The sequence below is a fragment of the Belonocnema kinseyi genome, chromosome 9 (assembly GCF_010883055.1).
Source record: "Belonocnema kinseyi isolate 2016_QV_RU_SX_M_011 chromosome 9, B_treatae_v1, whole genome shotgun sequence".
In the NCBI taxonomy this organism is placed as follows: Eukaryota; Metazoa; Arthropoda; class Insecta; order Hymenoptera; family Cynipidae; genus Belonocnema; species Belonocnema kinseyi.
In genome coordinates this window covers 85210067-85236570 of record NC_046665.1, presented here as the reverse complement: position 1 = coordinate 85236570, position 26504 = coordinate 85210067, and the positions used below count along the sequence as shown (strand labels likewise).

Below are 26504 nucleotides of genomic sequence, written 5' to 3'. Positions count from 1 at the left end.
CATTCTTTCCGCGGTCTACCTCTGGGCACGCTGCCATTTACTTTACCTTGATACACTTGTTTCGTTAGTCGTTCATTTGGCATTCTCTCAACATGTCCGAATTATATGATTATTATTTTCATTTTGTTTCCATTGACCAGATAAAACCCGGGTGGGCGCGGGTAGAATATTTAAACAATTTATTTTTTATTACCATTTCCCGGATATGGACCGGATAGACCGAGATAGATTTCACAAAATTAAGTTAAAGACCAAATAAAAACCGTATAGAACAGGGTGAGGACCGAAAGGGTATGTAACCGGTTCCTTTCCGGTTTCAATTGGATTTCAACCTGTCATTTTAACCAGGACAAATAACAAATTTTTTTTAAATTATTTCATTAGATATATACATTAGCAATGAAATCTTTCTATTGGCATTAAAATTGCATTTATAAAATGGCTTATGTCTTCGCATCGTAGATATGACAAAAAATATCAAAAAACAAAGCAATTCTTCAAATTTTTCTAGCAATTTTTGTTTTGAGATTTAAATTATCAATAAAAATAGTTCAAAGTAATCCGATTTATTACTGCATAGCGATAATTCCGTCAAAATATTTTTACAATATGTAGCAACAATAATATATAAGCAATGTTGCCATTTAAATCATTTGTATTGACTTTGAATTACAAGAAAATATTTAAAAGTGATATATTGTTCTTTATTTAACAATAAAATTAATTTTCGGTATATAAATCAGAAAAAATAGTTCAAAGCAAGTGGGTTTGTACCTTCATAACAAAAAATTAATTAAAATGAATAATTAATTATTATTAACTAATTGATATTCATTTATTATTATTAATTAATAAATCGAAATGATGTTAGCCGCAACATACGGTAACAATAATTTTCTCTATTTTGTCAAAAAACGGATTTATCAAATTTTACTCGCTTACTCCTCATTTATCTGATTTCAAACAGGGAATTTTAGAAAATAATTATCGTTTTTATTTCAGGACAGGAAGTTTCGGTAAATAAATATAATTTCTCTCAAAACATAACATTTTTTTAATGGACTAGGATTTTTTAAAAAGAATTATTATTAATTATTAATTTTTCGGAATTAGAAGAAAGGAATTTAAAAAACTTAGAATTCGTCACCATTTAAAACTTCCCTCTTCTAAATTTTAGATAAAGAAAGTACTTAAAGCATTTTTTAGAGCCGAAGTAGTATTTCAATGAAGAATTATTTCTGAATTATAATAGAAATTTTTTTACTTTGTTCGTTGCGATTTTATATTTTTTTAGTTAAAAATTAATTTTCTTCGTTTTGATGAAAATTCAACTATTTGGTTGAAACTTGATATTTTGCACGTAAAAATTAAACTGAAAAAAAGTTCATCAGTTTGATTCAAAATTAATTTCTTTAACTGAAAATTTAACTGTTTTATTTTTAGTTGAAAATTGGTCTTTTATAGTTCAAAATTCAACAATTTAGATGAAAATGTGTCATTTTTAATTACAATTTCAACTATTTCATTGAAAATTCACATATTTTGTTGGTAGAAAATTATTGTTATTGAAAATCATTTTTTTAAACTAAAATCGCAACCTATTATTCCAGCTGAGTATTCCATTATTTTATTCAAAAATTCATGTCTTTGGGTACACATTCATTTTTTGACTAATTATTATTATTATTATTATTATTATTATTCCAGTTGAATATTTACAATTTCATTTGAAAATTCATCGCGTTGCTTGAAACTGTAATTTTTTCCAAATTAGTTTTTTGTTGTTGAAAGTAATTTTTTTAACTGAAAATTTAACTTATTCCAATTACAAATTTTATAGTTGTAGTTGAAAATTAGCGGTTCGGTTAAACATTAGTATTTTTAACTTTAAATTTAATTATGTACAGTTATTTTTTGTTTTCAAATTAAACTATTTCAGTTGAAGATTCATTGCTTTAGTTGAAAACTCTTATGTTTGTTTAAAATTAATTTTTTGAACTTGAAATGTTACTATTTTATTTTCGGTTGCTAATTATTAGGTTTTAAATTAAAAATTTAACTATTTGGTTCAAAATTTGACCTTCTTAATTAAAAATTCAACTATTTCGTTAAAAATCCATGTGTTTTGTTGAAAAATTGCATTTTTTTGTAGAAAATTAATCTTTTTATTTGAAAATTTAACTTCCATTTTCTTGTAAAAAATTGATATTTTTTAGTGGAAATTTAAGTTAAAACAAAATTTATTTTGCAATGTTTTGCTCTGTTGTGTTAAAGAATGTTTAGAGTAAACGTCGTGAATTAAAATAAATGTTTGTGTTTTGAGGAGAGTATGAATATGTTACTTTTGGTTGACCGTGAAAATAGAAAACCTAGGGAAAAACCGGTCCATGATAGTGCAAAAATTAAATCACGCCCAGGGTTAAGTGTTAAGATTCTGATCATCGAATATTAATTGCCAGGAAAAATTAGTCAGGGAAAATCAGGAAATTTTGAAAATTAAGTTTTGCGACCATAACATGTTCCATAGAGCTCTTTGAAGCCTGCAAATATCAAAAATTAAAAATTATTAATTTAAAATTAAAGAAATTTAAATGAGATTAAAATCAAACTAAAAATCTTAATTTGCAGAATTCCTGAAAATAAAACCAGGAATCAATCGACAAAATTTCGACAACCACCATAAAATGTTCTTATTGAAATTTAAAAAATATAACTATTTTTTCCTAAAAAAGAAAAGAAAAAATTTCTTTTTTAGGACAGAAAGAAAAATGAGAAGACAACCAACCACATTCCCTTCCTTCTCTTTTTTATTTCTTTCGTCTTTTTTATTTTTATTCTTACCAAATCACAACAAAAAAAACAGTTGTAAAAAATAATCACCAAAGTTTCGGAACTCATACAGCACTCTTATCAAGGCAACAAAATTAAATAAATAATAATAATTTTCTATCCTACTTTCTCTATTTCTGATGTGCTTATAAACGCAAATGTGTTCTTTTTTTATAAATGTTTTTTTATTGTGATTTGATAATAATCAAAATAAAAGAGACGAAAGGAATAAAAAAGAGAAGGAAGGGGATTTGGTTGGTTCAAATCGAAAAATTTTATGGTGGTTGTCCAAATTCGATCGTTGTATTCTTGGTTTTATTTTCAGGGATTCTGCACATTAATAATTAATTTGTACCTTCATAGACACCAAGCGATGCGCCGATTCCTTGAACAGTTTCGTATTCATATTCTTGTCCTATTCTATAGAGAGGCATCTGTATAACAATGTCAGTCGTGCAGGCTGAAGTTCCAGATGGAAATATTAATTTTACGAGATCAATGATACCTGCCAATAGAGCTGTATATGCCGATTTTTGATGTTCAGTTGGTATTCCATAATGCAGAGTTCTTGCTATTCGTGTTGTACCATCTTTTATAAAAAATAAATGTATCATTTTAATTAGTTTCATTTTATAAAAAGTCTTTTGTGTTTTCGTATAACCGCACATCACAGAGTGTCACCTATTTCACCTACTTTGAAAATGTGTCCCCATTTCACCTTTTTTCAGTTGTGCAACTAAAATTTTATTAAAAATTTCAATTTTCTCAGAGTTAACTAGCGTGAGCTAAAATCAGCTGCAATTTTTTGAGACCCGGAAAAAGCCAAAAAAATGACAGTGAAATTATTTTCTTGTCCGGAATTTTTATAGTTTTCATAGTTTTAGTATAAAAGCTTATTTAATCAGGACGCTAAGTGTGAAGTCTTTAGAGCCTTAAACACTTCCAATTTTTAATTGTTGAATTTTAAATACTGATTATTATAAAATTATTCAACTCTAAGTTAAACTCTCAGAAGTACACTATTCTTAGTTCCCATTGAACCAAAAAATATATACCTAAAAATGGTATCATTTTAATTGAGAACATTATAAATTGAATAATTTATCATTCAAGCTTTATGCGTTGAAAATGTTAAATTAATAACATTTGAAATTAAATAATTTCTAAATTCGTGAATACGTATGTAAAGTATTAATTTTTTCAAATTGTAAGCCTTAACAGTTTGACATTTTTACGTCGAAAATATTAAAAATTTATTCAATTCAAATTAAATTATTGTGTTCACATCATGTTTTCGACTATTTGGTTGAAACTTCAATTAATTTGATGAAAATTCTACTATTTTGTTGAAAGTTATCTTTTTTGTTAAAAGTTAAACTGTCTTCCAGAAAATTTATCTTTTTGGTACAAAAATTCAAGTATTTAATTAAAAATGGATCTATTTTTTGTTAAAAATGCGTCTCTTCCAACTATTTGTTTTTAAATGCAACAGTCTCGTTAAAAATTAATTTCTTTTTTTTAATTCAACTATTTGGTTAAACAAATTATCTTTCTCAATTTCAAATGATTGATTGGTCAAAACTTTAATTTTTCAGACTGATAATTTAACTGTATTAGAAAAAATTTGTCCTTTTTGTTTGGAGCTTCAACATTTTGGTTGAAAATGCAAATGTTTTTGGTTGTTTTTTAATCCTTTTTTCAATTCGTTCATTTGGTTGAAAATTTAATTATTTTGTTCAAAATTCCTCTTTTTTGGACAAAAATTTAACTGTTTTTTTTAAAATTAATTTTGTATTGATAGTCCAAATATTTGATTGTAAATTCAACCTTTGAGTTAAAAATTATTTTTTTTTAACAGAAAATTGAACTATTTGATTTTTGATTTTAAAGTAATCTTTTTTGGCTGAAAATTCAACTATTTAGTTGAAAGTCAATGTATTCTGCAAAAAAATTATTTTTTTTTCAAGAAACTTAATCTTTTTAGTTGGAAATTAATTTATTTTGGTTTAAAGTTCAACTACTTGGTTGAAACTAGAACTACACTATGTTAAAAATTCATTTTTTGGTTGTAAAGGTGTAATTTTAGTTAAAAATTCATCTTCTTGGGTGAAATTTTTGTTATAAAAACTTATATCCATTGTATGTATCCATTTTTGGGTCTAAATTAATCTTTTTTAGTTGAATATTTAACTATTTGTTTGAAGTTATAATTTATAAATAAAAATTCAATGATTTTGGTTGAAAATTCATATTTTTTGTTTGAAAATGTATCTTTTACGGTAGAAAATTCACCTTCTTTGTTTAAATCTCACTTTTTGTTTGAAAATTCAGTTTTTTGGGTTGACAATTTTGGTTTTATGGTTGACAATTAATTTTTTTAATTGAAAATTTAACTGTTCAATTTTTTTATCTTTTTAAGTTTTAGGTTCCCGTAGTATATTCAAAATTCGTCGTGTTTGGCAGATAAATAATCTTATTATTTGAAAATTAACTTTTTTTATTTCCTTAAAAACTCGTCTCTTTGGTTTAAATTTTTTTTCAGTAAAAATTCAATTTTATTTGATTAAAAATATAATTTTTCCCTTTTTTGTTGAAAATTTATTTCTTTTATTTGAAAATATAACTATTGGTTGGAAATTTAACTTTTTCAATAAAAAACTTCACTACTTTGTTGAAAACTCATGCAGTTTGTTTGAAAATTCGTCTTTTTATACAAAATTAATCTTCTGGCTTTAAAATTCATGCTTTTGGTTGAAAATTTAACTATTTGAGAAAAATTCTTTTTTTTTTTTTTGTTAAAGCTTAACTTTTTCAAGTGAAAATTTTAATATTTTATTTCTGATTGTAAATTTATCTTCTTTAGTATGAAGTTTATGTACTTTGTGCAAAAATCGTCTTTTTTAATAAAAATGTAATCTGTTTGTTAAAAAGTGTATTATTTATGTTAGAAATTCAATTATTTGATTGAAGCTTAATCTATTTTGTTGAAAATTTGTTGAAAAATTGAAATGCTGCAAACAAAAATCTGCACAAATTTGGTGAATCGTTTATGGCCTCCAGAAATATAAAAAATTGTCATCCACGAGAATATCAAAGTTGCGAAAACAAGAATTTTTTCAACACACATTTTATTAACGCGCAAAGCCAAAATGTTTATCGATCGATTCCAAAGTAAGTATACTTTTTCAGGGTTCTAATATGCCACTTTTCTACATATTTCCAGTTCCATTTAAAAGAAAAAAGTTTACCTACCCTTCTCTATATTATTAAATCTGAGTAGTGTAGCTATGCCGATTATACGTCACTTACCGACCGAGCAAAGTTCCCTGTCTAATGCGAAGTTACCATCGGTAGGTAAGTTATGTAGAATCGGCATAGCTATAGTACTATCCTTTATATCTAATTATTACCATCATATTGACCACCAGTGGTGACCATGAATGTTTTATCCTTCCCAATTTCAATCGCAGACTTATTTTTCGGAATATGAAAAAAGTTAGCTGAATTAGGTCCATAACCAGCGACACATTCACTACTTTCGCCTCTACTAAACTGCTGTTTATATCTGATTTCTCGAAGTCGTTCAATAGCATCTGATTCGCGAATAAGACTGTTGCTTTCCATCTGAAATTTCAAGGAAATTTTAAATCTGAATGAAATTGATCCAAAAATGATCGAATGAGCTATGAAATTCTATTTATTTACATCATTTTCCATTTTCATCATCCACTGGGTCATTGCGACTGCTTCTCGCAAATGAGCCTGTTTCATTCCAGCGATTTCGGCAAAATTTTTTCTATCTTTCCGTAAAAGAATTGGTGACACTTTGCTTCTAACTTTCTCTCGAGGTATCTGTAAAAACCATTTTTGAACAAGAGCTTCTCTTCTTTTTTAATCTGTGAGGGTTGCTACAGGTGAGGGAAATCCAAAAAGTGAGGGACAATCAGGGAATCTAAAACCGATCACGGAATGTCATAGAAAACCTGCCAGAGTTAGGGTATTTTCGATAAACTGAAGCTAATTTCATTATTTTGTTGAAACTTCAATAATTTTGTATAAAGTCATTCTTTTTGGTGAAAAATGCAACATTTTTTTGGGTTGTAAATAAATTTTTTTGATATATATATATATTATTGAAAATTCCTCTTTTTTGTTGAATTCGACGGTTTTTGGTTTAAAATTTAAATCTTTTTTAGTTGAAATATCAACTTTTACATCTTTCTTTATGAGTTCATTTTTTTTAAATTCAGGTACTTAGTTGAAAGTGAAATTACTTTTTTTTTAAATTTATTTGGTTGATGACTCATTATTTAATTAGAAAATCTTTTTTTGTTCAAAATTGAACTATTTTCTTGAAAATATTTTTTGTGTGCTAAAAACTGAACTATTCCATGTTAGATATTCATGGTAAAAATTTAACTGTTTTGTTGAAAATTAATTTTATTTTATTTGAAACTAATTCTTTTACTAAAAATTATATTTTTTATTGAAAATTAGTTTTTTACTAAAAATTATTTTTTCACTGAAAATTACCCTATTTAATTTTAATTGGAAATATCTGTTTGGAGTGAAGATTGAACTATTTTGTTGAAAATGAGTTTTTTGTTGTTAAAATACGTGTTTTTCTGACTGGAAATTTAACTATTCTATTTTTGGTTAAAAATTTATCTTTTTTATTTGAAATTTCATATATTTTGGTAAAAACAGAATCATTGTTGGTTTAAAATCACAAGCTTTTGGTTCAAATTAATCTGTTTTTGTTGAGAATTTAACTATTTTTTTGAAAAGTCTTCTTTTTGGTTGAATTTAACTGTTATTAGTTAAGTTAACTGTTATTATATCTTCTTCGTTAAAAATTTATTTTTTTGGTTCGTTGGAAATTTATTTTATTTGATTAAAAATCTGTTTTAGTGGAAAAGTGGACTTTTTTGGTAGAAATGTAATCTTATTAATTTACAATTTAACTTTTTGGTTGACATTTCATTGGTTTCTTTTAAAATCGATATATTTGGTAGAAAATGTGTTTTTTTTTCTTTGTTAAAAATTTATTTTCCGAACTAAAAATTTAATGTTCTATTTTTTGTTTAATGTTGATCTTTAATAATTGAAATTTCATACAGTTTGTTGAAAGTTGGTATTTTTGAGTAGAAAATCATTTTTTTACTACAGCTGATCAGTTGTAAGTAGAACTACTTTGTAAAGAAAATAATTTTTTTTTTAATAAATCATTTCAGTTTGTGCCTGTTTGAGTTGAAAATCCTAAATTTTGTTTCCAAAATTCAACTGCATATTTGAAAATCTTATTTTCTGTTAACAATTAATTTCTAAACTGACAATTGAACTATTATATTTCTTGTCGCAAATTTATTTTCCTTGATAAAAATGTAATCTGCTTGAATGAAATTTCATCTCTTTGGTTAAAAATTCAATAATTTCATCGAAGGTTTATTTCAATTGGTTGAGGATCCGTTTTTTTGTTAATAATTTATCTTTCCAACTGAATATTCAAATGTTCTACTTTGATTAATAATGTTAATTTTTTGTTGTTGAAAATTAATGTATTTTGCTGAAAATTGGTCTTTTTAGTTAGAACATTCATATTTTTTGTTAGAAATTGAAATATTTGGTTAAAATTGACTTATTTTTCATTGAATGTTTATACATTTTGCTGAAAATTTAATTATTTTCTTAGAAAGTTCATATCTTCGGGATAAACACTCAAACTTTTTGCAGGAAATTCGTCTTTTTGGCATTGAAATTCAACATTTTGGATATTTTTTTCTTTATGAGCTAAAAAATCTTTCTTCCATGAAAATTCAACTCTTTAGTTAAAAATGCCTCTTTTTAATTGATAAATTTGTCTGTTTTGGTTGCAAACTAAATAATTTGTGAATAATTCGTTTTTCTGTTTAATTGAAGTATTTATGATTGGAGCTTAAAATATTTGTTTTCAAATTTAACTATTTTATTGAAAATTCCGTCGTTTTTTACTGAAAAATAATTGTTTTAACTGAAAATGTAATTCTTCCATTTTTTCTTCAAAATTTATATTTTTAGATGAAATATCAACTATTAAATTTATCGCTTGGAATTTATCTTTTTGTTTTTGAAAATTCAACTACTTAGTTGAAAGTCAAACTACTTTTTTTAACGTTAATTTGTTTTGTTTTTTTTCAAGATTTGGCATTTTAGTGAAGAACCTTCTTTTTGCTGTTAAAAGTTTACCTATTGATTTCAAATCGTAGATTTCAAATTCTTTATGTCTTACGGTCCAATCGTAAATCGAAAAAATAAATATGAGTCAAAAAAACAAGTTAATTAAGTTAATTAATTTCTTTAAACTATTGACTCAAATGTTCCTTTTTTTATTTGACTGAAAATTGATCTGTTTGACTATTTAAACTACCATCAACTCAGGTTTAAGAACCTTTGAAAAAGGTACGCATGTGTACTGAAACGTCAAGAAGTTTTGAAAGGAGTTTTTTCTATTAAATAAATATCTGAGTTTCGAAGAACTTGTTTTTTTTGACTCATATTTATTTTTTCGATTTACGATTGGACCGTAAGACATAAAGAATTTTAAATCAATAAATATCAACGGTCGAAGAAAGGATTAATTTGTTTCATCAAATCATTTTACAAAAGTTTACCTAGTTGGTTGATCATTATTTGTTTTTTTTTTTGTGAAAAATTAATTTTTGAAACTGAAAATAGAACAATTTAATGTTCGGTTTTTTGTTAAAATTTTCTTGTAATATTTGAAAATTAAACTACATTGTTGAAAGTTTTTGGTTAAAAATTTCACTTTTTAGTCGCAAATGTATGTATCTTGTTGAAAATGTGTCTTGTTTGGTAAAAAAATCATCTTTTTGGTTAAAGATCAAAATATTTCGTTAAAAATGAATTTGTTTTTCTGCTATAAAATTCATCATTTTGTATGAGATTTTTTTCTTTATTGCTTAAAAAATCTTTCTTGTTCAGTCAACTGTTTTTGATTGCATATTAAAATATTTTATTTATTGAAAAATTTAACTTTCTCTTAAAACCTTTCTTTTTTTCTCAGTTGAAAATTAATTGCTTTAACTGAAAATTTAAGTCATCCATTTTTGGTACAAAATTGATTTTTTAAATTTGAAAACTCAAGTATTTAGTTGAAAATTAATTTTTTTTTGTGTGTCTTGCGTAATTTGGGGATGACCTCATATAATAATTGGTTTAAAAAAATTGAGAAAGAAACCTTTCTTTGTATTAATATTATTGATCTTCTACGTGTAAAGTGCTTTTTATGCCTGAAATTTTTTTCGAACGGTAAGGGTAAATGAAAAATTGGTCAAGTAAGTTAGGTAAATTCAGGGAATTTCGAAATTGAGGTTTTGTAGCTACCCTGTCTCTTAAAATCTACATATTTATTCGATTACCGTATCGAATATCTTGTAACTAACTCCCAAGGCATTATTGTATGACTTTGGAAGTAAAATAGCATGTGCTTGTTCCGAATAAGCTTTCAGGTCCATCCAGAATTGGTCATAATCAAACACTCTGTATGGGAAAAAAAGAAATGATTCATATTTTTTTTAAGATTCATAAATATTAATCAGGATGGCCACTGACCTTGAATACCGGGAATAAGTCTGGAATTTTAAGCGACGTCATGTTAGAAAACACACTATTCTGCGAAAATTTTTTAGCGTTTTTTGATTTTATTACATTGATTTTTACTTGGTAATTTGTTATATACGTCAACAAAAACACTTGAAAAAACTTGAAAAACACTGCCATGCATGTTGCGGAAACGGTCTAACGGCCCGCGACTATTTCAATTGCGCGAATCCGGGCCGTCTGAACCATTTCCAATTAGAATGCATAATATTGCGCAAGCTCCGCATGCGAGTAGTTGAGCACTGCGCTTGTACGCTACGTTGCTGGTGTTTTTCAGACAAGATTCACAACCGTCTTTCATCCCTTGAGCTGAGAAACTGCGTAAGCCAGCAGTTTTAGGAATTACCACAGAAAGAGTGGGGTGTACTTACCAGGATTATTATTGATTGTATTTATTGATTTTAAATCGACCCGCGCTTTTCGGCAAATGCTCAATTGAAAAAGTTGCTCTGAGCGCCCTCATTTATAAAAGGACGAGGCAGTTAATGAACGTCGCTTGACAAAAATAACTGAAGACTCGCGGTAGAGGTGGGGGCCATCCAGCCTTAAAACAATTGGTCGTGTACGTTTCAGGGCCGTCAGAATAGGTGGGAGTTTACTATATTTGGTTGAAAATGTACTTTTTTGCCTAAAATTGAACTAATCGCTCAGAAACTCACCTTTTTTGGTTGAAAGTTAATTCTTTTTATTTGTTATAGTTTTGGTTGAGATTTCATGTCTTTTGGTTAAAATTCCCAATCTTAGGTTGAAAATTCAATTATTTTGTTGAAAATTCAATTGTAGTTAAAAATATTAATTTTTTAGTTTTGTGGCTTTGGGTTCCGTAAATGATGAAGAAGGTTTACAAAACCAAAAAATTAACATTTTACTGAGGGTCGCAAAAATCCACGAACAATTTATAGTTAAAAAGTCATTTTTTGGTCAGAAATTCCATTGTTTCATTGAAGATTCGTTTTTTTACAGTAAATTGATCCATTTGCATTGAAAATTCATCTTTTATGGTTGAAAGTTAATTAATTTTTTTATAAAAAAGTCCGCTACTATATTTTTGGTTCAGAAGAATTCATACATTTCGGTTTAAAATTCTCTTATTTGGTTGAAAATTTAATTATTTTGTTGAAATTTGAATTGAAAAGTCTACTATTATATTTTTTGTAGAGATTTCATCTATTTTGTTAGACATTCGCCTTTTTGTAAAAAATTAATCTTATATTGTTAAAAGTTGATCATTTTAAATTGAGAAATCTACTATCATATTTTTGGTCTAGAATTTATACCTTTCGGTTAAAAATTCTACGATTTGGTTGAAAATGTAATTATTTTGTTAAAAATACAACAATTTTCTTAATAAGTCATATTTCTGATCATTCAACTGTTATATGGAAAAATCTTTCTTGATGGAGAATTTATCTTTTTTTATTAAAAGTTATACTTTTGGTAGAAAAATAATCTTTTTACATTCTCATCAGAGAAGATATTAGATTTTTGTCAAATTTGACCCCCCCCCCCCCAGTTTTTGTCAAATGTCCACGTTTTGAGACCCTCTAAAACCAAAAAACAGGTTTTTACGAATGCGTCTGTCTGTCTGTATGTCTGTCTGCCTGTGGCTGCATGTCTGTTTGTCTGTGAACACGATAACTTTTGAAAAAATTAATCTATTAGATTGCCCTTTTTATACACTCGTTTAGTGTCCTAAACTAAAGGTCAAGTTCGTTAGCCAGCCATTTTAGATGGAAATTCAAAAAGTGGGCACATTTTGAATATTTTTGAAACCACTTTTTTCAAAATTCAAAAATTACATTTACAGGTATTGATAGTATTTAAAAAGTTGAACAATTTATCCTCATGACTTTTTTCGAAAATTCAAAAATGACCAGAGTTATAGCATTTTCAATATCCAAAAAAACAAACTAAAATGAACGTTTTAAGCCAAACAACGCATGACACGAAAAAAAGTCAAGAGAAGAAAAACGTTGCTTTTTAAAAGCCCCACAGGATTATGATAACCGCTTTTTCAATTTGGTCGAAAAGTTTAATGTTCCAAATTTGATCGCACTAAAAATAATAAAAAATCAAAAAATTCCATTTTTTTTGTCAAACTATACAAGATGCGAGGAAAATGAAAAAGCTCAAATTACGCGCACTGGAACGAACTACAAATTTATAATGAATCACTTTTGGACACAAGCTACGAAAAAAAAGACACAACTTGTTCATCGAAAAAAGAGCTATAATTTTTGATAGGACAAGTCGTTTTTGCTTTAGTCTTAAAAAATAACATTCAAAATAAAAATATTAAATTTGTTTGAAAAAACGACACAAGGTATGAACTAAAATTAACAGACAAAATTTGTTCGCCTTAAAAGATCTATAAATTTATTATTAATCATTTTTCAATAGACGAAGGCTCCTATATAGGACCCTATATACTATAGGTTCCTGTATTAGACCATATGCAGATGCGCAGTAGTTTTCATTTAATCGTAAAAAACAAGATTAAAAATAAAAACAATTATAAAAAAAGGAAGTAAGAATTAGTATGATTCAATGTGTATGCATAATATGAATTGTAATGATATACATTTATTGAAATGATACATGTTTCAGCGCAGCTTAGAATACAATTTAAAACCCAATAAGAAACAAATATTTTAAAAAATCATGATAAATACAATTTGCTCTTTCTTTTGCAATTTTTCAATAAGCAATTCCAGACTGAGTTACATAAAAAATGTATTATAATTGATATAAAAGTGTTGTGTATAATGTAGAGAAGATGACATGTTGGACAAAATCGAGTACGAAGCACGCGATACGTGATGAGAATGTGTTCGTTAAAGCCAAAAGAGCTTTAACAAAAGAGAGTTCAAAATCACAAAATTACATTTTTCGGTCCGTTGACATTTAATTTTAAAAGGTCTGTGCACGAATGCGGGAGAAATGCAAAGACCAAGAGCGGAGTGCGATTGCCATCAGTCGCATGCCATAGGTGCGCTCAAACTCTTGAGCTAAGCTCTTTTAACGAAAGAGAATTCACAATCACAAAAATACAGTGGTGGATGTTTTGAGTCTTAATTTTAAAAGGTTTGCACAAGAATGTGCGAAAATATAAAGACCGAGCGCGTAGCGCGAGGTAAATACATAATCGAGCGCGAAGCCCGATATAAATACATCATCGAGCGCGAAGCGCGAGAACCAACAGTCGCGCTAGGCGCACTCAAAACTGCGAGCCGCACGCGCAGCGCGCGATGAGAGTGTGCCCACTTAGCGGGCAGATTTTTTGGTTTAAAATTCATCTTTCTTAGTAGAAAATTGTACTATATTCTAAATATTCGTCTTTTTGTTTTGAAAATTCAACAACTTAGTTAAAAATTTAACTATTGGGCTAAAAATAAACTTTTTTCTTGAAAAGTCAAATTCTCGTATTGAAAATTTAACTACTTTGTAAAAAATTTGTCTTTTAGGTTTGAAAATTCAACAATTTGGTAGAAAGAACCCCTTTTTGTTTCAAAGTTGAACTACTGTGTTAAAAATTCATTTTTTTGATTGCAGATTCATAATTTTAACCGAAAATTCAATTATTTGGTTGCAAATATTAAAAATTCAATTGCTTTGTAGCTAATTCTTATTTTTGACTTGAAAATTCCAAAATTTGGCACAAAATTTAACTATTTGCTTCAACTAATTTGAATATTAATTTTGTTTATCTTTTAGTCTAGCACTAACATTTTTTTAAATATTTCTTTGTGAAAAATTCATTTCAATTTGGTTATAATGCAAAAGATTTGTCTTTTTAGCTTCAAAATTACACTATTTGTTTAAAAATGTAACTAATTTTGGTTGAAATTTAATATATTTTTTTTTCTCGAAAATTGCTTCATTTGGTTTGAAAGTGCAACTATTTTGTAGAAAATTTGACTTTTAATTGAAAGATGGAATGCTTTGTTTAAAATTCATTTTTATGTTTGAAGATTTATCACTTGGGTCGAAAATTAATCTATTTGATTGAAAATTTAACTATTTGGTTAAAGTTAACTTTTTTGTTAAAAAACAAGGTTTTCGTGTTGACAATTCAACTGCATTTTTAGCTAAAAATCTCAACTCTTTTGCTGAAAATTTTTTTTTGGTTGAAAATTAATCTTTTTTTGTCGAAAATTCAACTTGTTTGTTGAAAATGCAATATATTTCGACATACAATCTCAGGAATATGATTACGTACATAAATTTTATTTAAAAAAATTAATTCTCCTGTTGTTTCCCTATTTTCTTGAAAAATCACCCTATTTCCCCTATTTTGAGAACATTTTTGGCAACGAAGTCCGAAATCACTTTTACAATAATTTACATTATATAATTTACCTTTTAGTTCTAAAATGATCAATTCTTTTGAAAATGAATATGATAAAGCAATTAGCCTTGAACAATTATTAACGTACACGCTTACAAATAAACCGGAAAAATGTAATTTTTCACCGGCTAAACGAGGAAAAAGCCTGAATTGTTTGTAGGTTTCGTGGCTACCCTCATTAATGCTGATTTATATTTTTAAATAGGGAAAAATAATGAATACTCACGCTATATTTGCCAGGTTCAAAATTCTGAGGACTTTAGAACTCTGCTTTTCTGGAGGAAGATAAACTTTTGCGAAATCTTTTCCAATCAGCATATGAGATCGAAAAACTGGGACGTAAGGAATATCGGTCCCTCTCATATTTGTAATCCACGCAATTTCATCAAGAGCAGACACTACATAGAGATCAGTTTTTAATTCTGCCATGTCCTCGCGAATCAACTTCAGTTTTTCTTCCTGAGTTTGTCCTATCAGAGAAATAAACAGTTTTATTTAATCAGCCTAGAGAAGAAAAAATTTACGATAAATCACAACATATCTAGAACTAGAATTTTTTGTTAAAACATGTAGGTTTTCAAACAAAAATATTTAAATGTAACAAAAAAATAAAATGGAATACAAATAGCTCATGTTTCCTTGTATTTTCTTGTAGAAAATAAAAAAAAATTAGCAATAAATTATAATTTTCTGCAATTTAAAATTTTGTATAGCTTTTTATTGATATTTCTTTTACTTGGTTGTAAAAATCTACAACGATTTGTTGAAAATTAATATTTTGTGTTTAAAAATTAAATTTTCTATTACAAGGTTTCAAGAAACCAAAACTTTTCATGAGAGTCCTGGGAAAATTTAAATAAATTTTTTTTCGTTTGAACAAATTAATTTTGAAAGAGATTTTTTTTTAAATTTCAAAAAAAATTGTAAACATAAAAAATTCTGGATGATTTCAAGGAAATTTTTTATTTTCAGTGATTTTTCAAAATTTTAGGAATAATTCGAGTCATTTTAAAAAATGTTTGAACATTCTTCTTTTCGTGAAAATGTCATCTTTTTGGTTAAAAGTGCATTTTTTTAATTTAAAATAATTCGGTGTTCGTAAGGATTCAACTATGATGTTGAAAACTATTTTTTCCTGGTTAAATTTAACTTTAATTTAGAATTTATTGTTGTTAAAAATTGAATTATTTTTTAAAAAATACCTCATTTTTTAAAAAATACCTTATTTTGTTAAAAATGCATCGTTTTTGTAGAAAGTTAATGTTTTTGGTTGAAAATTTATTTTTTTGGTAGAAACGTTTTTCAATTAGAGTGAGTTAATAATTAATTTAAGCTAACAAACATATTTATTTAAAGAGCTGATTATTATTTTTATTAATATTCCCTTTAATTAATATTAGAAGGTTGCAGTTCTTTCTAAAATTTACAACTGGTTCCAACCATTCATTGTTTATAAGTATCTTCTCTTAGAGAATTGCTAGAAAGTTGCGGTTTTTTCTGCAAATTTTAAAATTGCTTTGGCTTTTTAGTAATGAGCAAATAAGGAGTAAACACTAGAGAGAATTATTTTTTAAACAATCTCTTCCTTTTTTGTGTATATATTTATTATGAAATAAAACAAATATTTATATTTATTTTTAAGTTAATACTACTATTTATTATTTGATCCTAACTAAAAAATCAAAGAAAATGTAAACATTTCAGAAAAATCCGCAATTTTCTGGCATTATTCTAAGATAAAATTGCTAAAAACAATAATAAATAATTGTTTAAACAGTACATTTCGACATAATTATGAAAAAAGTAATACTAATGGTGTTTTTTGGACCCCATAAAACAGATTTATGCGAGGTAATATTTAAACAGCTGTTTTTATTAGTATTTTATGGCTAATTGTGAAGAAAAATTTTGGATTTCATCTCGATTCGCCGAATATTAACGATTCGTGAATAAAGTTTAAAAAAAGTAAAAATTCGAAAAAAATGGACCACCCTGTAATATAATAGTAATAATAATGAAAAACAATAAAGTATCTATGGTTGAGAAAATAAAATTTTTAACCACCTTTTTGGGAATGTCTTACCTCTTTCCACTTTAAGAAAAATACCTACCTGTAATTTTTAGTGGTAAATCGTAGAGTGGATCTTTTCGGAATCCGGGTTGATCTTTCCAGATCAAATCGATTAAATTTTCCTCCAGCGCTACAAGCGAGATATTCTTCCATCCTGCGTTTGAAAATATAAGAAAATGATAGACAATGGAAGGGAATTCGAATTAATGATTTTTAATCTCTTGAAATAATATTTACGCAGTTTTTGATCCCACTCGATCCATTGCGTATAGGCCACGTTTGGATCCGCACCAACCCTACTTCCGGATTCAAGTTCGTTCAATAGCCAAGCCTCTATTGGCAAATATTTTGAAGTCTTTAAAGTAAAGAATAATGTCAATATTGACATCATTTTCTTAAAAAAATCTACTTACGGGATTTTTTGTACATTGTCATCGAAAACTTGATTAGATTATCAATAATAATAAAAATAACATATTTTTTATTTTTTATCTAGATTACGAATTTTCTACACTATCAATTGAACAAATAAAAATCTTCAAATAAGTAATTTTATTTGATGATAAAATTTATTTCTGAACGTTCCTTAACATTATTTATGAAAGAAAAATGTAAACTGTATTTCGGTACCGGTAACCAAAAAATGATCGGTGCCACCTATTCGATTTTTGCCTATAGAATCTTGAAAATTTTAAGATAATTTTTTTTTTATTTCTCAGGATTTAAAAAAATTTTAATAAACTTAGAATTATTTCAAAAGATATTTTGAAGTTTAAGAAGTTTTGTGAAGATTCGAAAATAATTTAAATCTTGAAGATATTTTTATTTAATGTAAAGAAAATGAAATTTTTTGTAGATTACAAAAAAAATCAAAGTATTTTAAGAATTTTTATTTTTAAAAATGTTGAGTAAATTTTTGTAATTTTTCAGTATTTAGAATATTCATCTTTATGGTTGAGAATTCAAATATTTGGTTGAAAATTAAATTTTTAGTGGACAATTTATATTTTCGGGTTAAAATGGATATTATTGGGTTAAAAAATGTGACTGTTTTGTTCTTGTTCAAGATACATTATTTGAGTCCCGATATCATCTCTTTGAAAATTAAACTGTTTTGTTGAAAACTCATCTGTTTGGTCAGATTTCGTAAAAAAACCTAAATTATGTTATTACAAAATTTAACTATTTGGTTGAAAATTAAATTTTTTGTTAAAAATTATATCTTTGGGTGGAAAATTTAATTATTTTGTAGAAAATTCGTCACTTTTGAAAAATATTTAATCTTTTTATCACAATTGTTAAGAAATCATTCTATGTATTTACATTTCCCGATAAGAATTCTTCTCTTTTTGTTGAATTTTTTCGTAAATTTAAAATTAAAAATATTAATTTTTATCCAAAGAGCAATACTTACGTTTTCAGTCATGAAAATTAATTTTCAACTGAAAAAAAACGAATTTGCAGTAAAATAGTTCAATTTTGAACCAGACATAAACTTTCATCTAAAATGATGATGATAATTTCCCTATAGGACTCTAGTTTGAGCAAAGAAATGAAAATATAACTATTTTGTTGAAAATTCGTCTTTTTTGGCAGAAATTTAATTTTTTCATTGAAAATTCATCTTTTTTGTTGAAAACTCGCTTATTTTGACATAAACTTAAACTTCCTGGTTGAAAATTTATCTACCATTTGTGAAACCATTTGAACCATTTGAAAAAAATGTAATCTTTTTTTATTAAAAATGTAACTAATTGAAAATTATTCTTTTTCGGCTCAGGATTCAATTTTTGTGTTACAATTTGGTTTAAATTGAACTTTTTGTTAAAATTTTGTTTAGAATTTAATTTTCTTAAGAATTTAAAAAATTATATCTGTATGAATTTTCAGCAAAAAATGATCAATTGTAAAGTTTAAACATCAATTTTTAAGAAAAATGAAAAAAAATAATTGTGAAGAAAAGAGTTAAACATTCAATCAAAAAGTTGAATTTTCGAACAAAAGTTTAAATTTTTTATTCAAAAATATTAATTTTTTACCAAAAAAGACAAATTATCAACAAAATACATGAATTTTCAATGAAAGAAGATCGATTTTTAGGTGATTATAGTTTTTGCATGAATTTTAAATAACAGATTTTTCAAATACTGCATAAAATTCTCAACATTTTAGTAAGTACAAACAATTTTCTGAATATATCACTTCTGAAAAAAATGCAAAATAATGGTAATCAGTGGTTACATTGGCTAACGATGTATCTCACTGACAATTGGCGAAAAACTTTGTCACCATCCGCATGTCCACTTTTAGCATATTCGCAATATCGTAGTTAAAGAATTCTGGCTTCAGTGAAATTTTAAGCATCGGAACACCTTTTTGAGCCTTTTCTAATATATTTTTTTTAACACGTTTTGAATAATAAATGTGAAAATAGGTTATTTTAGTCCAACACCCCATAAACCGCGCTAATCAGATTGATGCTTGCTTCCAATGCTGCACCAATAAAAATGCCTTATCTCCCCGCGAAAAAGTTAAAAACTACACTTTTCAAACATTAAACAAAAATTCAAACTGATTTCACAAAACTTTCAAAGTTCTTTCAAATCTTTAGTGCTGTTTCAATTTCACGAGTAAAAAAATATATATAAATTGTACAATTAATACCGGGCCTGGGCATGATTCCATCAAGATCCAATCACTAGGAATTTCCTGTTTTGCCAGGAACCACAAGGATTTCAAAGTCCAGAGAGCAGTTTTGTTCATGGTAACTACGGCGTCCCCTTGTAACCCGGAGAAACCGGAAATCCATGCTCGCCTTCTGTCACGTTCAGCAACAATGTAATCAGTCTGCGTAGGTCGTAAAATACTTGTTATTATATTAAAGTTAGTTTAGAATTTATTATTCGGTGAAAGAATAACTGCGACGTATAAAGCAATTTTCTAGAGGAAACTAACAATAGAGGAAAGCATTCCAATTTAATTTTCATTCACTACCGAAAACCGGGGCTAAGTGGCGCTTCTGTTGGGGAAAGCGGCACACCCTTAATTTTGTATTTAAACCCCGATATTGTTTCTTCTAGGTTTTTAAATTTAAATTTTACATTTTTTTACAAGTCTCTACATTTTTTCCCTAAGAGATGCAAATATCGCGTTCAAAAATACAGAGTCAAGGGTGTCCCCATTCACCCCATATGCTCCTCTTGGACCCAATTTTCGGTATTTTAACTCGACATGATCAAACAAGAGTAATTGAAAAAAAAAATTTGATTAAACCTGATGTTCATCTCCGTCGCTGATGATATATGCGGATATATTATGCAATCGCATTTGCTCCCTCAGGAGGGAAACTTTTCTTGATATTGTTTCCGTACCCTGCGATGCTGAGACATCTGAGAACATTATTTTATCTTAATTAAAAATATTTAATTAAAGAGCTTAGGGGCCGCCTATAAAATATGTTACCAACTTTTGACTATTTTTGCCCCTGCCCCCACTCCTTCTTACGTTGGCTCTAAAAGCAGTGGAAATAAGGTGATTTTTTACGGAAATAGGGGAATAAATTTTTTTAATACAATTGTGTATGTGTACCATATTAAATTTTATGTTAAAATTTTGAGATTTTGAATTGAAATATACTGCATTTTGAGCAAAATAGTTGAATTTTTAACCAAAAGAAATTTGATACACAAAGAGACGAATTTTCAGAGACAAAAAATTTATTTTTAACTGAACAGTTTCAATACCAATTAAAAAATGAATTGAAAATTTAAGCAAAACAGATGAATTTTCGACAAAAAAAAATGAATTTAACAAAATACATAGTTGAATTATCTACATAATCAATTTTCTAACGAAATACTTGAATTTTCAATTGACAAAGATGAATTTGCAATGTATTCTCAATTAAATAGTTGAAGTTTCAATCCAACAAATATTAATTTTCAATGGAAAAGTTCATTTTTAACACAAAAATTCATTTACAACCAAGAAAGATAAAATTTCAACCAAAGATGACTTTTCAACGATAAAAGATGAATTTTCAAACACAAAGGATTTTAACAAAATATCAGTTGGATTTTTAAGAAAACAGCTGATTTTTTAATCTACTAAGAGGAATTTTTAATCAAGAAGATTAATTTTCTACCAAAATGCAAGTTTTATCAAAATACATTAATTTTCTACTACCAAAGAGAAGTTTTCAATAAAAAATGAAATTTCAAACAAACAAGATTAATTTTCTAACCAGCAAGACGAGTTTTATCAATAAACTTAATTTTCCATTAATTAAGATCAGTTACTAGCCACGTAATTGAATTTCAAACAGATAAGTATAAATTTCCAAACAAAAGAGACGAATTTTTAACAAAATAGTTAAATTCTCATTTTCAACAATAAAGATAAATCTCCTACGCAGCAAATGAATTTTTAAACGAAATACAACAAACTTCTTTTTTAACCAAATTGTTGAATTTTAAAGCCAAAAAAACGAATTATCTATAAAGCTTGTGGATCTTCCACTGAAAAATATGACTTTTTAACAAAAAAGGTAATTTTCTATCAAATAGTTTAAATATGAACCCAAATAGACAAATTATCTACAAAACATATGAATGTTCAACTCAAAAATACGATTTTTTGACAAAAAAGTTCATTTTTTACGAAATATTTAAATTTTATAATAGTTTAATTTTTGATCAAATAATTTAATTATGAAGCCACAATGACGAATAATCTACAAAACAGATGAACCTTCAAACCAAAAATATGATTTTTCATTAAAAAAGTTAATTATCTACGAAATAGTTAAATTTCATAACAAATAGTTTAATTTTTAACCAAATAGTCGAATATTTTACCAAACAGATAAATCATCACCAGAAAAGTTTATTTTGCCCCAAATAGTTTAACTTTATACCAAATTATTGAAGTTTCAGTCCAAAAAAAATAATTTTCTATCAAAAAGTTGAATTATCAGCAAAAAAGTTAATTTACAACAGAATAGTTGATTTTTAAGCAAAAATATTAATCTTCGACCAAAAAAAAGTGTATTTTTTACAAAGTAATTCAACGTAAGTAGTACTTTTTTATACCAAAACAGATGAATTCTGATTAAAAATATCAATTTTCAACTAAAAATAGAATAGATACATTTTCGGTTAAAAGAATTAATTCTAAAAAAAAAGAATTTTAAATCAAAAAGAGAAATTTAGCCCCAGAAAGAAAATTTCAAATAAAATGATGAATCTTCAACAACAACAAAACGATTTAAAAAAGACATTGAAAAATTTCACAATATAGATGAAGTTTCAACCAGAAAAATTATGTTTTAATTAAGACGATTAAGTTTCCTTGGATTTTCTTATTGTGCTCCATTGATTCAGTTTGTTATCAAAGCCAGTAATGTTAGTTCTTTCCCCCTGTTATTAGCAACGTAGTTTATGAACAGCCCCATTGAATATATAACACTTTTTTCAAATAAAAATTAAATTTTTCACCAGAGATTTCAAGAAAGGAGGTATTCATCAAATTTTTAGATTAAGATAGGGTTTACATTTTTAAGCTGCTAAATATTTTAGGAAACAGTTGATTTTTAAACCCAGAAAGAAGAAATTTCAACAAGAAAGTTAATTTTCAGTCGAGGAAGATCAATTTTAAATCAAGGAAGATAAACTTTTAACCAAATAGTTGACTTTCCAACGATAAAAGATAAGTTTTCAACAAAAAAAGAAATTTGTTATCAAAAAAGGAATCGTTAAATTTTCTGTTTAAAAAATGAATTAAAAAAAATTCAACCAGTTGAATTGAAACAAATAAGACGCATTTTTAACAAGATAGTTGAATCCGTAACCAAAAAGATTAATTTAATGAAAAAAAAGAAATAGGATTAATCTGCTACCCAAAAAGACGAATATTGAAAAAAACAAATTAATTTTGTAATAATTAGTTGCATTTTTAACTTATAAAGGAAAATTTCTCAACAACAAATACAATTGTTTAATTTTCATGTTAAAACCACGAATTATCTACTAAACAGGTGAATTTTCAACCGGAATATTCGATTTTTTAACAAAAAGCTAGTTTTCAACCAAGTAGTTTAATTTTCTACCAAATTGTCAAATTTTCCACCTAAAAATAACAAATTTTATATAAAGCAGTGACACTTTCAGCAAAGAAATTAATTTAAAACCAAATAGTTGAACTTTCGACTAAGATCATTAATCTTCGATCAAAAAATATGAATTTTTTATATAGTATTTCAACTTTGAACTAAATAGTTGATTTTTTAACCAAAAAATATTAATTTTTAATAAAAAATATAATAACTGATATTTAAAACAAAATAAAAAAATTTAAATAAAATAGTTACATTTTTATGATGGTAATGAAATTTTTAATTAAAAAGTTTTTTACCAAAAATGGAGTAGTGAAATTTTCAGATAAAAAAATTAATTTTTATCTGAAGAAAACAACCAATTCAATAAAAACAAGGGATTTTTTTAAAAGTAGTTCAACTTTTTACCAACTAGTTGAATTAAAAAATAAATTAATTAAAAAATAAATGGATTCTCCATAAAGAATGTAATAGTTGATATTTCAACTAAGAAAAATAAAAAATTTAATTAAAATAGTTGAATTCAACTAAAACTAAAATAGTTGAATTTTCAACAAAATAGTTTCATTTTCCACCACTAAAAATTACTTTTCCACCAGATAGTTTAATTTTAAACAAAATACAGTGAAACTCTTCTATAGAACCAAATTTTGGGGCTGACCTAGGGTGCGAACTAACTCATTATAACCCGCTCCGCTTTTGTTTGTTCATGCTTGAGTGCTCGCCTGAGTGACTGTGACCTGTTACAACTACATGTGGCACGGCCTGAATTCTCGAAAGGGCTATAGAAGGGAGGGCTATTGAATAGTTTCACTGTAATTTGATTTTTAACTGAAAAGTAAACTTTTTGGCAAAAAGAGATGAATTCTGAGTCAAAAATATAATAATAGACTTCTTAACTAAAAAAAAACTTTTAATCTTTCAAGTAAAAATAGTTGGATTTTCTTATTGGGTTCTATAAAATCAGTCTGCATTTATGAGTGATTTCGTAAGATAAGACTGTTCTTAATATTCTCAAACTTCGTAAAAATGTATCATCTCCCTCCACCACAAGTAAAAACCGTGATGTTTCGTGACCCTCCCCCTCAAATTGGTAACGCAGTTTATTGACGGCCCCTGTAACTATATAACTCTTGAGTGATGTTATTTTGTTGATCAGGATATTAATTAATTTTTTATGTTAAATATTAAATAGTGTCGATTACTGGTCTTATATCTAGAACAAAAACATTTTTCTTAGCCCGGATTTGAACCGGGAACACCACTCTTCTTGAGTAGAGCTATAGTTGATAAACGCACCACTTATGGATAGTGAACGCGTTCCGGTTCAAATCCGGGCTGAGGCAGATTTTTTCTTGTTTAAATTAAATTGTTTACCATGGATTTCAGGGAAGAGAATATTAATAAAATTTTGAAGTCAACTCAGGGCTTAAAATTTTAAACTGCTTTTTAATTGTGAAAATGGAACTAGAAAATTGTTAATTTTTCCACTTGGGGAAATTAATGTTTTTCCACGGATAATTTTGTTTTCAGCCGAATTAGAAAAGAAAAAATGTATTCACTGAATCAATGATATATTTTGGAATAGGAAACTAAATGAAGAAATAGCTTACTTGTATCACTAAAAATACTGTTAAAAATTGTTAGGAGTAATAATAAGCTGCAGATGGAAAATCCCGCCATTCTGAAGCAATGTCGCACGAAAACTAAAGCTAATATCATATAGTCGTGCTTTTATAAGCATCTTCCGGGAGTCATACAAAAGTGGTTCGCGAATTAGTTTCATCAACGACCTACTCTGGCCAACGTCACTTGCGAAGGTCACTTTGATCCTAGGTGCTCTGTTTTTGCGCTCTAGAAAAAATGTATCACTGAGATTTTTTTTAATAACATTTCAACCTTGAAATTTTAATTTTATTTCAATTAGAGACCTAAGGGCAGGGATCACAGTCCGTCCCCTTTTTCCGATTTTTAAAAAATTTCAATTTTTTCCCTGTTCTCCAAAAATGTCCCCTTTTTCTTATCTCGAATTTTTAGCAAAATGGTTGAGTTTGAATCTTTTGGAATACAGTTAAATTTTTTAACCAAGAGAGATTAATATTTTACAAAAAATTTGAATTTTTAACAGAAAAATATAGATTATCAACAAAAAAGTTAATTTTTAATGGAATAGTTCAATATTCAAATTTTTGTAATCTTTAACTCTTTTCAAGAAATTGTTCTTTCTCCTTGTGACGAATTTTTTACAAAATAGTTGAGTTTTCTAGCTACAAATCATAAATAATTCTAAGCCAAATAGCAATATGTACAACCCAAATAATTAAATTTTCAAGCAAAAGAGACGAATTTTCAGAAAAAAAGAGGAATTTTTAACCAAATAGTTTAATTTTCAACCTACAAAGATGAATCTTCAACCAAATGATCGATTTTTTCAAACATTAAACTTTAACGAAATACATGAGTTTTCTACCAAGTAAGATGGATTTTCAACGAAACAGTTAAATTTAATGAAATAGTTCAATATTCAACAAAATACATTAATTTTTCACTGAAGTAATGAATCATCAACCAAACAAAGAATTTTTAACAAATTAGTTTAAATTTCCAACAAATAGTTGGATTTTCCTCCAATTTATCGAATTCTCAAGCCAAAAAGACTAATTTTCTACAAAAAAGTTAAATTTTTAACTAAAGAACATAAATTTTCAAGAAAAATGTCAATTTTTCATGAAATAGTTAAATTTGCAACCAATGAAATGAAGTTTCAATTAAAATAATGAATCCTTGATGAAAAAATTAATTCTTCACGAATTAGTACAACTTTCAACCGAGTTAAAACTTCTACCAAATTGTAGAAATCTCAGACCAATAAGGCAAAAATCTAGTATACAGTTAACATTTTTTAGTATTTTTTAAAAGTCATCTTTCCCTTTTTACAATCAATTTCTCTTTTTTCCTTGAATCGAATTTTGAATTGTAAAACTTTTAGTTTGCATTTTTCATTTATTTTAAATTGTCAAAATTAAATGCCGTTCACTTTTAAAGATTTATGATTCTAATTTCTACAATATTTAGAAATTACAATTGGAAAGATTAAATTTGAAAGTTGTATAAATAAAAATTCTGAAATTTGGATGATTTTAAAGATGAAAAGTCATTCGAATATCAATCAAAAATTGAAGAAATTTCAAATGTAAATGAGTGTTATGCCGTAAGAGTTACAATATTGAACATTTTGGATTTTGAAAGTACAGAATTGCAAATTATTCTATTTTCAAGATTTATTTATATTCTGAAGGTACATAATTTTGAACCTTAAGTTTTTTTGAATAGTTCAATTTTGAAGGTTAAGAATTTAAAATTCTGCAATTTTAACGATTGCGGTAAAAGAAAATTCTTTATTTTTAAATATTCCCTACTGAAGACTCAATTGATGCCTTTTTCTGCTTTAGTTTAATTTTTTAAGTTAAATATTACTTAATTTA

The 26504-nt window shown here is 26.6% G+C and overlaps 1 protein-coding gene across 1 annotated transcript in view; it reads right to left on the bottom strand.

Annotated features, from left to right (window-relative positions):
* LOC117180264 (xaa-Pro aminopeptidase 2-like) overlaps positions 1–24713 on the bottom strand; it is a 33032-nt gene extending 8319 nt beyond the window's left edge. The window contains exons 1-10 of the mRNA XM_033372668.1: positions 24633–24713; positions 20181–20296; positions 19572–19754; positions 17145–17262; positions 16948–17061; positions 15063–15306; positions 10248–10368; positions 6535–6681; positions 6240–6453; positions 3185–3418 (exon numbers count right to left, since the gene is read on the bottom strand). Coding sequence (XP_033228559.1) covers positions 3185–3418; positions 6240–6453; positions 6535–6681; positions 10248–10368; positions 15063–15306; positions 16948–17061; positions 17145–17262; positions 19572–19754; positions 20181–20296; positions 24633–24702 — 1561 coding nt within the window. The 5' untranslated portion in view covers positions 24703–24713. The remainder of the gene's footprint in view (positions 1–3184; positions 3419–6239; positions 6454–6534; positions 6682–10247; positions 10369–15062; positions 15307–16947; positions 17062–17144; positions 17263–19571; positions 19755–20180; positions 20297–24632) is intronic.
* Between the last annotated feature and the right edge of the window lie 1791 nt (positions 24714–26504).